Below are 13,075 nucleotides of genomic sequence, written 5' to 3' on the forward strand. Positions count from 1 at the left end.
CAGGAGAATGAAGACTTGCTATTTTACGATCATCCTGATGTATATTAAAAAGGGATGCAGGCAGGGCTTTGATCACATGGGTGATGCAGCCGTCTGGACATTTTTACCCTCCATAGACACTGCTAAGTTATATATAAATAATATAAATAAATGGCCTATATTGCATCCTTCCAGATCTTAATCTATGCATGGTAATCCTTTTCACTGTCATATTTTAAACACTTAAAAAACTTTTTATTGAACAATGCATTAAAATGTTAATATCTATTTTAAATCATTACCAATTTAAAATGGACAAAAAAATATCCAAACATGTGATTGCACTGGTAAATTAGACAAAACATAAATAACAAGAAGTACTCTATTGATGTTAGTGTTCTGCAGATGTGAATACAAACCACTCAGTGATTAAATGCTCTTGTTGCACAAACTACATCCACACCTTGTTGCTTGACTTGAATGAGATAAACCATTTATTGAAGAGACCAAAAGTGCCATTACACAAAAAGAAAAAGGAAAACAAGAATAAATAAAACAGACAGATGTATAAGTATAATAATTCTACAATATAGTAATGGCGGTCAGCAAAATCACATTCAACACGGGAGGCATTCTGGCAACATGCAGGAATTTTCATAAGATGGTTCAGGTTAGTTCCTCTAATCCATGAAGCTCCAGAGATGTTTGAAACACACTGTAAGATGAAAAGCAGCATTTATGAAGGCAATTTAGACAAGATGTTGTTACTCTTTAGCAACATTTCTCCTTGTAGAGGTTACCTTGAAAATTCCCATACAACTAATTATTAAGTTAGTGAGGCTTGCAATAATATAAAAGCTTTTAGTTTTAAGAAGCAGCTCCTGGATATCTGAAATGTTTGTCTCCATTGCCAGTTTTTATTTCAGTAGCATAGCACTGCAAAGCACAGCACTGTGACTGAGGAGGAAGGCAATAAGGAATAATCAAAAGAGATGATTAAATTAAAAAATAACCAGCCTCAGAGACAGATTGAATTGTATTCATGCACTCGTAACTGTTTGATGTTGCTGGCCCTTTGCTAAGCATTCTATTTATTCTTCTTCATGTTTTACTTCCATTATTTTTGCTCTTACTGCAAATCAAGCTTCATTTCTTATTTTTGTGTAAAACATTCTGTAATTAATGCCTAAGCATTTTCTTCTAAGTGACCATTCTCAAATTCATACATTTCTCAAGATCTGTTGGAAAGCAAACATAATTTCTGTTCTTCTCTCATCTGGCATAAAACTTTACTGTACTTCCTAAATTTTGTTCCCTGACAACTCTCATATTTTTCCCCTAAAAATTATTTCTGTGCATGCTTAGAGACCAATTTCCAGCAGCATCTGAATTCTTTTCTGTCTTTTCCTTGAACAGAAACTTGTAAGTATTTTGGGAACTGAAAACCATGTAAGTAATGAATAAACCGTGTAAATAAAAATATTGAAGTTAATAGTATATGAGTCAAAATACTGGACCACAGTATTTGCTTTAGATAATTTTCTTTCAATATAATATAGAGAATCTCATAAATATTTATCATAAATAATCCAACCCATCTATACTTCCACCATGAATCGGGAAAAAGAATGTTCTGTGATCTACAAGCTGTATTCTTTGTTTTACATTTGAAACTAAAGGCATTGTGTATTGTTTCATTCATGTTCATTTTGAAAAGCATTACCTTTAATGAATGTAGGCAATATATAGTGTGTATACAATAGGCAAATAATGGAAAGCAAGGCTGTCTACTAATGTAGTGAAGGAGGACAGCTTCATGAAAGTCAACTCTTAAGTACAATTTTATTAATTCAAACTTCATCATTTCAACCATTTCATTTATGGAAGAGGCACTATCCTACCTCCAGGCAAACATGTGATTTTAAATAACTACTTAATGGGAACTCATGCTGCTACTTTCTTACTGTTGATATAAATTGTTCTGAAGTATATCCAATTTGGTGAGATAAATTAACATAACTTTTTGTATTCAAGAGCAGTTTAAATAGTGTTCTGAAAATCCAGGAGGCTTCTGAATTTTAATGCATTGGTTCTGTAAATAAAGTATATTACTGTTATATTTTGAATATATTATTATGACTGAAGTGAGGGGAAACAATTTGAAGAAGATTAAAATAAATAAAAATTGGAAAAACAAATTGAAATTTTTGATCTTAAAGACCAGAATGTTCTCAGATATCAACTACAGATTCCAGCTTCACAGTTCTTGCAATTTTTTCAGATAAGAAAACTAAGAATGAACTTGACTAAAAAGTCAGATTCCATTGCTTTAAAGAACCATTCAATCTGATTCTTTTTTTCACAATATCTACCATTTGCCATTTAAAATATTGGCGATCGAGATATGATTAAAATGTTCTGTTAAAAAGTGATGTCCACTTTGCTCTTAAGTGATTTCGTGTTTTTTTTTTCATACACTAATTTCCCTCCAAAAATGTTTCAGGGCTTGTTTTCTTTTCATATATCACTGCTGTTCTTTTATTTATGTTTTAACTTTCACTTTATTCTTTAACAAACAAACAACCAATTTTCCAGGTACTGTGATTTAATTCTGTAAACTGCTTTGAAAATATTCATATTGACAGCTAGGATGACACATTGATCAGATACATGTGGAATAGCCATGGAGACAACCAATCCCTGTTTGTGTATTTCTTTAAAAATGCTCTCTGATGGCTACATGCTTAAATCAGCTACTTTTATGTAGAATTCAAGTCATTTAATATTTCCTAGGTCAGAAATTGCACTGCAGAAGTCTTCACCATTTAAAAGGGAGTCGCTTTAGAAATGTGACTCGGCAACTCCCTTTAAAGTTAAATGATTCATGAGTTGTTTTAGATCTGTCTGGCTAGGCTTGATATTCCATTTCTGCTATCAGGGTGGGCTTCTGCCATTTACACTTTACCACACAAGTAGGCAAGGTGGCTTTAAAACAAAGATCTACATATATTGTGAAACATGGTAAGTGTGCCTTGGAATCTTTTTTTTTTTAATACAAGAAGTACAAGTTGTCAAAATTCGGAAAGTACCGTTACGCACACCATATGAAATAGAGTAAATGGGAGAAAGTGACCCAATACTATTTTTTTAAAAAAAACTAGTATATTTTTAAAAATGAACATTTAGAAAAATATAGATTGAAAGTGTGTTATGAAAAATATAGAAATCAGAACAGAGAAGGTAATATTAAACTTTTGGTTAAGATTTTTGTACAGGATCTCAAACTCAATCCAATTTCTTCTTAAAAGCTGTCCTTATTTCTCTAAAAGCTGTGCAACTTTGCTGAAATATAAACCAAGCCAATTACATTTCTACAATCAGATTTCCTAAAATAAATGCATTTTAAAAGCTGAGCTTAAGATGAGACAATACTGAACTTATAGTTGTATTTTCTCTTGAATTATAAAAAGACTAAAATTTTTGTATGAAGTTTTCATTTGTTCTCTTTATATGTTTCATGAAATGTAGAAGGCTTTATATGTCTTTTCAAGAACTACAAACTGCTTATTAAACTTACTGAAACTTGAATACCTTTTTACTCTATGTGTAGACTGGATAATTATGGCTGGATATTTTAGCCAAATACTGAATCCTTCATTAGGTTGTAGCTTGTTTGGAGCTTCTACCAGGGAAGTGCAGCTATCGTATACCCTTGGCTGAAGTTCTGTATATTGCTTTTATCTGGGATGGCCATCCTTTTCCACCAGGCGTGCAATTTTGGGAGCAACTCACATGGAGAGGTAAAGGAGGAAGGAGACACCTATCTAGCCAGCCAGATCAATCGAATCAAATATGGCGATCAATGGCGGTGACAGATATCACAACCAGATCATCCTCACATCCATATAAGTTACATTAGGATGCAATACATCCCAGCTAAATTCAAATTTAGTACGTGGAAAATACAAAATACTGATATAGGGGCAATTTGATGGATATACAATTTAACTATAAATTCTTCACAGCTAAAATATTTAGATTTGCATTTTTTTTAGTATTGCAGAAGAGTTAAGTTAAAAATGAAAAATGAAAATTAAGCAACATTTGAGTATGTACCAATGTACCCTGGTGCATGGAATTTTTTAATGTCTGTTATATTGAAAATTAATTCTTTCTATGAGTTGGTTAGAAAAGGAGTTTCACAGAATCTGGAAAGTTGTACCAACTTTGTACATTCATAGGTTTATTAGGAGAAAATGCAGGCAGAACTAGTACAATCCAATGAGCCCAGTTTTCACTGCATTACAATTAATCATTGGAATGACTTCCCCTCCCCCATGGCTTATACGGGAATGGGAAAACCCATTCAGAATAACAGAGTTGAAAGAGACATTGGAGGTCTTCTAGTCCAACCCTCTGTTTAGACACGAGGCCCTATACCATTTCAGACAAATTGTTGCCAGTCTCTTCTTAAAAACCTTCAGTGTTGAATCACTCACAACTTCTGGAGTCAAGTCATTCCAATGATTAATTGTTCTAACTGTCTGAAAATTTCTACTTTGTTCTAGATTGCTTCTCTTCTTGATTAGTTTTTATCCATTGCTTCTTGTCCTTCCTTTAGGTGCTTTGGAGAATAGCTTGACTCCCTCTTCTTTGTGGCAACCCCTTAGATATTGGAACACTGCTATCATGTTACCCTAGTTCTTTTTTAAATTATTAAATTAGACATATCCAACTGTTTTAGCTTCCAGTACCCTAATAATCTTTGTTGCTTTTCTCTGCACTCTTTCTAGAATCTCAACATATTATTTATATTGTGGCAACCAAAACTAGATGCAATAGTCCAAGTGTGATATTACCAGGTCATTATGAAGTGGTACTAACACTTCACATGATTTTGATTCTCTCCATCTGTCAATGCAGCGTAGGACTCTTGGCCTTTTTGGCAGCTGCAGCACATTGCTGGCTCATATTTAAGTGATTAGAAAGACTTCAAGATCACTCCTGAGGTTACTACTGTTGAGCCAGGTACCCCTTCTATCCCCTCATGCAACTGGAAAGCAATTGCTAAGGGAAAGCAAAGATGAAGAATTTCACATTTCATTTCCTACAAAGAACTGAGATGTATCAACAGAACTTGCCCAGTTAAAACCCTATAGAGAGAATGCAGATTAACCACCCAGAAGGGCATCAACTCCCCAGCTAAGTGCAGGTCCAGGGAAACAACAGTGGCCCATCTCTCAAGAATATATGGGGGGCATAGAGTTCAAGGTATGCTCATAAAAGTTCCACATATTTTGTCTTTTAATTCTGGATGTAAGAAATAGCAGGAAGCTTTAATGATTCTACAGCACCATTATTTTATAAACTCGACAGTAGTAAAGAATTGTGCGAAGCTGGAGTGAACCTTATTGTTCCTATGAAGGTAGAGGTAATAGTTAGTCAAGCCTAAAGAGCAGATCGCATAATGCAGTCTACAGTGCCACTACCTCATCATGCAATCTACCACTACAGCTATAGACCATACCAAGCTTATTCTCCCTCTGCATGGCACAAAATTTTCAAATTCCAATCGCATTAGGGTTTGCAAGGTCGAGGCTTCACGATTTTGCCACAGACTGGGAGGCAGGGTTCTGTGTTTCCCTACTCCCACTTGACAGCACCACCAGGGGCAAGTGGCAATTCTTTTGCAGCAGCTAGCCAAAAGCCCTCAAGGAAGGGGGCATAGTTGCCTGCCAAATATATGAACTTTTCAGATGTTTTGGTGGAAGAGATGGCTTTAGTCACTCTTCCACCTGAGATTTGTGGCTGTGGTAACACAAGTGACCAAAATTCTAACTATGAGGCAGTAACTGATATTTATTTATTTATTTATTTATTTATTTATTTATTTATTTATTTATTTATTTATTTATTTATTTATTTATTTATTTAATTTAATTTATTTGCCTTTCATCTCGTAACAAGAACTCTGATGTCAGCAAAGAAACTGTTGTTCTTAAGAAGCAAAAGATTCCTGTTTGAAGAAAAGATTCATTGGACCTTCTAAATCACCAACTTCAGTACTTACCATTTCTATTCTTAAGAAGCAAGAGGTGGATTTTCTGAACCTAAGTAGTGAGGTCCCAATGTCCACAATTACAAAGACTTTAACAAGATCACAGTCAGGGACCATTACCCATCTTTTTGGGCTTGCTAGATAGATTGCAGAATACATGCATATTTACCACACTGAATCTTCAAAATACATATAAACTTAGAGTCAAAGAAAAACATGATTTTGTAAATGGCATTCAATACCAGTGTGGAAAGTAATGCCTTTGTCTTGGTCAGTTGTGGAGCTTTGTTGTCAAGGCTTATGACCAAATTGTTTCCAATAAAACTGATACATTTGTGGTGCTGTATCTGGGCAGTATCTTGATTTGCTTAGGATGTGAAGAAGTTAATGAACACCATCTACAAAAGATATTTGCGCAGGCTACAGAGAAATAAGTTATTTGCCAAGCCATCCTTTGGCCTAAAACAAGAGTTTCTGGGTTATCAGATTTCTACAGATGGAATCCAAATGGACACCCCCCCCCCAAAAGATGCAGACAATGCTTTCATGGCACCTTCCCTCATAATATGAAAGATGCTCAGTTTTTCCTTGGTTTTGTGAATTTTTATAGAAAGTTCATTCCAATCTTTGCACATGGTAAGTCTCTTACTCAATTGCGGAATAATAAAGTGAAATTTGCTTCATTGGAAACAAAACAATCTGCATTTGAAGAATTAAAACAATTATTTGCCAAGCAGTGCCTTCTCCAATACCCTGACCTGTTAAAGAAATTCAATATCCGCACAGCTGCTATAGGAGAGGGAGGGAGGAGGCAGCAAGAGGACGGTGCCAAGCTTCCTTACTCCAGAGACTTAATGTGTCCAGAAAGGAACTACAACATTTTTAACAAGGAGCTTTTAGCAGTGAAAACAGCTTTGTCCACTTGAGCAATGACTGGAATTGGTATCAATTAAAGTCTGCACTGACCCTAAAAATCTGGAAATGTTGTAGAAAATTCAGCCCCTTTTCCTGAGGTGGAGTTTTTTTTTTTTAACTTCAATTTTTGTATTACATATATGTTCAGCTTGAAGAATTTATTGGCAGATGCACTGTCCAGAAAGTCGTAGCACCTCCAGATGCAACAAGTACTAAAGTTGCAAAAGGATTTTGCAACTTTCCATTTTTTGTTGGCTTTCCCCACAAACATCTATTGGGTTCTTGGGTTCAGGGCACATAATCTAGGATCTATTTTTCAGAATTAATATGCAGTAGAAATTTAACTCATAACTTAAAGGCCTGAACAGATGACCTTCAGGGGACCCGCCAAGTAATATACTCCAATTTTTAACATAAAAAGGGCCTTTATGACATAAAGGCAGAATTGTAGTTCCAGTGTCTTTGAGAGATGAGGTTTGACAGCTCTGCCATTATAAAGACAGACAACAGGGTATGGGGTGCTACACAGGAGATTAAGAGACTTCGGTGGCCTATGGTGGCAACAAACATAAAGAGGTATGAAGTGTCTTGTCACAAATTCAGGAGAGCAAAACCTCAGCATCAGAAGCCTGCAGGACTGTTAATATAGTTTTGAAGTGAATATTATGGTTTTTAGATGTGAATGCAATTTTTGAAGATTTGCTACATTAAAAATGAGGAATTTACCAGGTTTAGAACATTTAATCTAATTTGCATGTATGTAAATAAAAAAAACTTCTGAATTTTATGCTTAATAAAGATGTAGCCCAATTCTTATATTTTGGATATTGTCTGTATGCTGCTCCAGAGATTATTCTCTAAAGTAGAGGAATCCATTATTACAAAGTCCCTATTGATTCTTATCTGTGCATTGTATGTAACAGCGGTTGCCAACTGTTCCGGCTCTGGGGGCTTAGAGCAGTGGCGGCGGCAGCGTCATTGGGGGAGAGGGATGGTTTTGCACAGTCGTTGCCACTTGTGCGGCCCAATTCCCAATGGGCAGTGGCTCAGTACTGGGCTCTGGACTGGGAATTGGGGACCACTGACATATAACATCTATTGGTAGTGTTTAACTTCCAGATACAGCTATATGCTGCAATTCTCACCAGAAGGGAAGAGGCAGGCTTGCATTTTGGAAGCTTTATTTTTTACCCTCTATCTTAATTCACTTATCAGAATTAATTCACTAAGCTTTCCAACTTAGCTCATGATCCCTCCTTAGCCTTTTCTACCCTGCTATACCATGATGATGTCACTCTGTCCCTATTTTTTGATAAGAATTAGATGTGCTTCTCATTCAGCTCCTTTTGCAAGACCAAGCAATTGTTAGTAAATGACTAAAACATGGTATTGGGAAGGGGTGGGTGTCAGAGGAATTATGACAAATTGAGAAACCAAAGTCACATATATGAGCCAATTGGGGGGAAAAATCGTGGTCATTTCATTTCTGATCGTGATAATTTATGGTAAACATTTAATTGAAATAGATACAGCTACTGTTACTAGATGATTTTATATGCACAAGGGCAATTAAATTCTAACTGCATACAATTTCCAGGGAAGCAAAGGTAGACTGAAGACAGCTCTGAAACAGTGGAGCTAACAATTGTGGTGAAAAGAAGAGTCTCTGAATAGATTGGCTCTTCAGAATTTATTTCCGGATTGAGGAAAGAACTAGGATCATTCACAAGTTTGCTCTGATTAGACCCTTCTTCAAAGAGATCATAAAAGAGCAATCTCCACTGTGTGTGTGCATGCGTGAGAGAAAACTTCTTATATAAGCTGCAACTCTGGATGTTTAAAGTAACATACTGGATTCTATTTCTTCTCTAAACTACTTTAGAACTTTGCTTCTTAATGAATCTCTAGATGTTAAGAAGCTTTGAAAGACGAGCTAAATTACACAAGGATATTTTCCTTCTACCCTGCATAAAAGAAACTAAGTAAATTTAAGAAGTAACAAGATTTTTAATGGGTGTTTAGTGTCTGAGTCCAGGCATTTAGAATAATATGTGACTTTTGACTGTTTATTGTTATTATTGTTTCTCATGCTGTGAGCATTCAAAAATCTGTTTGAGATTGTGCCAGGATATTGATATGAGATAAACACACATGCCCACAGACATATATGTGGTGGTACTAGGGGTCATATGAAAATACTACACACTTGATAGAGATTTTGCCATAGTACTTTAGTGCATGCCATCTTCTGATCTCTTGTGCAATGAGCCTTCTTTGAGTAGCATCCATATTATAAATCTTTCTGACTTGATTTGCCTGTTTAAAACTTTTCTCTTGACACAGGCCTTTTCTATATTAGTTGAATAATTAGTTCTGAAACAGGGAGAAGTGATATAGGATCATTTTTGCTTAATTTTGCAAAAAGTTAAAAAAAACATCTTACTCTCATTATAGTTTTCACACACTCCCAAATATTCACCCCCTATTTCAAGCGTTACTTTTGTTGCTACAGGGTTATGATATCTTCCTGTTCAATTTCTTATTTTTTTTTCTGAAAACAACACTTGTCCTTCATCTGCAATAATTGAATAAATGGATAAAAAGATAAACATGGTCTAAAAAGAGGTCATGCCTATAAAAAAAATCAACTTTGGATCAGAAAAGAAAGCCTATCCATAATACATATGAGATTAATTTCTGAATGTAACTTAAATATTGCTGATTCTTTTTGCAGTCTAACTTTACTATTATTCGTTTGCTATTGTTTGCTGCTGTTTTTTTTAATTTATACCACAAACAGCAAATCCATTTTATCTTACCTGTTGGTGTGCTACTACGAAATGAGGAGGAAGGGGTGATCGGGGGTGTGACGGGTGGAGTAAGGCTTCCACTGCTGTGACGTGGAGGAGTAGATACATTCCCACGGGACACTGAGCTTGATAAGGTCAAGGACAGTTTAGGTTGGATTTTCTTCTTGAGAGATTCCTGCTCCCGACGAGCAGCATCAGTCATAAACCTATAAAAGCAGTGATACCAATATTATGGGGAAAATTACTATGGATTGGTAACTAAACATTTGGTGCAAGTACATGGGAATATTCCTTATGCTATTCATTTCTTACCTCCCCTTGTTCCTGGCAAATCAAATATTGTCAAATAATGCATAGAAGGGAATATTTGTTTTAGTAGTATTTTCCCACAAGTGCAAGATTTGCTTTTTAAAAATTAATTTAGTGTTGATCCATTGATTTTGATAGGAATTAACTGACCAGCTCATTGCCCAAGCCTGACACTGTTGGCTGAAAACGGAGCTAGTCACTTTCTCTTAGCTCACCTCAAAAAGTTGTTTGTTGTGGGGTAATAGGAAGAAGGAGCATTATGTATGTTTGCTACATTGAGTTATTCATAAAAAAAATAATGAAGGTGGATAAAAAGTTGTTTATAATGCTTAATTTTATTGATTAAATTGACACTGTCAAAGTTCCTTTCTGAGGGGGACAGTGATTAAGAAGAATTAAATATAAATAAAGTTATTTTGAGTTCTCTGCTTTACTACTAAATTTCTTTTTAAATTTAACTAGAAGAATATTTTCAAGCATGTCCTTTTCCAGTGATAACTACCATTTGTTTAGTTTTTAGCAGTTAATTACTTGTCAGCAATTCCTGATAAGTTTCAAGTTCGTATGGTTTACTGCATGGACCCAAATAAATGTCTTATGTTCTGTAATGGAAAAGCTTGCCCTGACTAATTTTTCAAAAGCTTAATAAAAGCATAAAAGCCACTGAGTACAATTTAATGTTCCAATTATCATCTCAGAATTCACTTTCAAAGCATTTAACAGCTGGATTGTTAGGGCATACATCAGCTTTGTTTTTGCTTTGGGTCATTAATTAACAAACCAGTCATCACTTGCTGCTAACAGTACATAGTTGATGGGTTACTGCTAAATCATAGGAAATAGTTTTATGAGATCATTTCATAACCCATTTTAAAATGGTTCAGATATGTTATTACACTATACAGCAATAAAAGAAAAATCTTCGAAATGTATAGTCCAGGTGAGTAGGTTGAACGGTGTTGTATTTCTTCAACAAAATACAATTATATTTGAAACATATTGTAAAATACATCATTAATTATTTAATTTAATCTAGACTACACGGCTCTTATTAAGTGACATGATATCTAGTATTTAATTAGTGCATCACTAAAAACAAATATAATAATTCTTATTTTTATTTTTAGTTATGACAAAGTGCCAAATCTTAGGATGGAAAACTATTACAAAGGTGATGTCTTTACATCATTCTAGCAGATGATCAGATTTCTCACAATCCATGCAAAGAGAAGACCAGTTAGGAGAGCTCTCAAGATCTAAAAGAAATTAGTGGATTTCTAGTTAATGGAGAAAGAAATGAAAGATGAGGTGATTGTTTCAACTTTGATGTGGCAATACACCAATAATCTTCAGGATATGAATAAAAATAATTCACAAAGGACAATCTACTGCAATATTACCTTCCACACATCTGATAATTTTCTTCATCAGATCCAATATGGTTAGGCATTAAGGAGTTGGGTTGTTAGGGATTAGAGAATAGTATGTCTTCTTAAAAACTAAACACTACTGTCCTACTCTGGTGTTTGAAATTATTGCAATATATTAAGATCAGCAGTTCAGCGGTTCAAATCTCACCGGCTCAGGGTTGACTCAGCCTTCCATCCTTCCGAGGTGGGTAAAATGAGGACCCAGATTGTTGGGGGCAATATGCTGACTCTCTGTAAACCGCTTAGAGAGGCCTGAAAGGCCTATGAAGCGGTATATAAGTCTACTGCTATTAAGCCATATTTTTAAGTTGACATTTACTTAGAAGTTTGTTGAAAATGTATGGTATGAGATGAAATTATTACACAATGGAAGTTGATGATGTTGCTATTGTATCTCTTTTCATCCAAGTCATTCAAAGGTTCAAGGCAGCATGCACAATACTTCTTCTCCTTACTTTTCTCCACAACAGATTGTGATATGGGTTGGGTTGAGAAAGAGAGCTATCCATTGACTTTCCACTTGTGAGAGTGGATCAGAATTTGGGTCTATTTGACCCTAGTGCTAGAGTTGAATTATATTTACATGTTGAAATGTGTATCCATAAATATCTGTTAAACAGTAACATTTGAACAATGATTTGAAAAAAAAAAAAGACAGATTTTCATACACCGACCCAGTGGGTTGCTGAGAATACAGAATAATAAAAATGACAAACAGCATCAACTGCAAGTGTTAAAATGATTTTATAAAGAGATCTGTTGGTGCCCTTGAAGAGGTAAATTCTTCTTTTCTCTACTTCCTCTTCAGTCACTCAAGGCAATAAAAGACTGCAGATAGGAAAGCACATCACTCTTGAATCAGAATGTGCTTTCTCTTGAATAGAGAACAAAACTGTTTTCCCCCTCAATTTGTTGTATCAGCACTGTTGTGAAAATAAAAATAAAAATTAATAACTCATTTCTAGTAAATCAAACAAATTATAACTGAAAAAACAAACCAGGAGAAGAAATTCAACATACCATTTTGCTAAAAGTTTAAAACAATCACCATACCTAAAAATGATAGAAAAAAAATTGAGGCAACATAGGAAAGTCTGTTAGAAATAAGTGGGGAAAATGCATACAATTGGTATTTAATTAATTTCTAATAACATGACTGCTTTGAAGCCTCTATGAATTTGTTAAATAAAATCATGCTTGTTATTCCTACAAAACCATGAAACTATATGTACTTGTTACTGAAATATATGCAACTTGAGTTCTGAGTTCTTTTACAGACACCTTATGCATTTGAATATTTTCGTTACAATTAAAATGTACCACTTTGAACTTAAAACAATTAAGTGGCCTCCTCTTGCTACATGAACTAGCTGTAGGCTATTAAAATAATCAGTGTGGGCTGAGTCATCTAATCTCCTGCCTGGTGCAAGACACGAGATAAAGGTCTTTTCCCCAGAATTCCTTGCCTGTTTACCAAACAATACCCAGACTTTTTCGTAACTCCCTTCCCCCTTCCTTCAAGCCACTTTTGATGCAAAAAATGGTATTGCAGAGCCCTCTACAGGTTGTCGCCG

At 34.9% G+C, this 13,075-nt stretch overlaps 1 protein-coding gene across 1 annotated transcript in view; it reads right to left on the bottom strand.

The window, feature by feature from the left end:
- JAZF1 (JAZF zinc finger 1) overlaps window positions 1-13,075 on the bottom strand; it is a 161,919-nt gene that overhangs the window by 28,633 nt on the left and 120,211 nt on the right. The window contains exon 3 of the mRNA XM_014056910.2: window positions 9,772-9,968. Within this exon, the coding sequence (XP_013912385.2) occupies window positions 9,772-9,968 (197 nt within the window). The remainder of the gene's footprint in view (window positions 1-9,771; window positions 9,969-13,075) is intronic.

Source organism: Thamnophis sirtalis, unplaced genomic scaffold (assembly GCF_051295495.1).
Source record: "Thamnophis sirtalis isolate CommonGarterSnake01/CBP01778 unplaced genomic scaffold, rThaSir2_p1.2 scaffold_4, whole genome shotgun sequence".
Taxonomy (NCBI): Eukaryota; Metazoa; Chordata; class Lepidosauria; order Squamata; family Natricidae; genus Thamnophis; species Thamnophis sirtalis.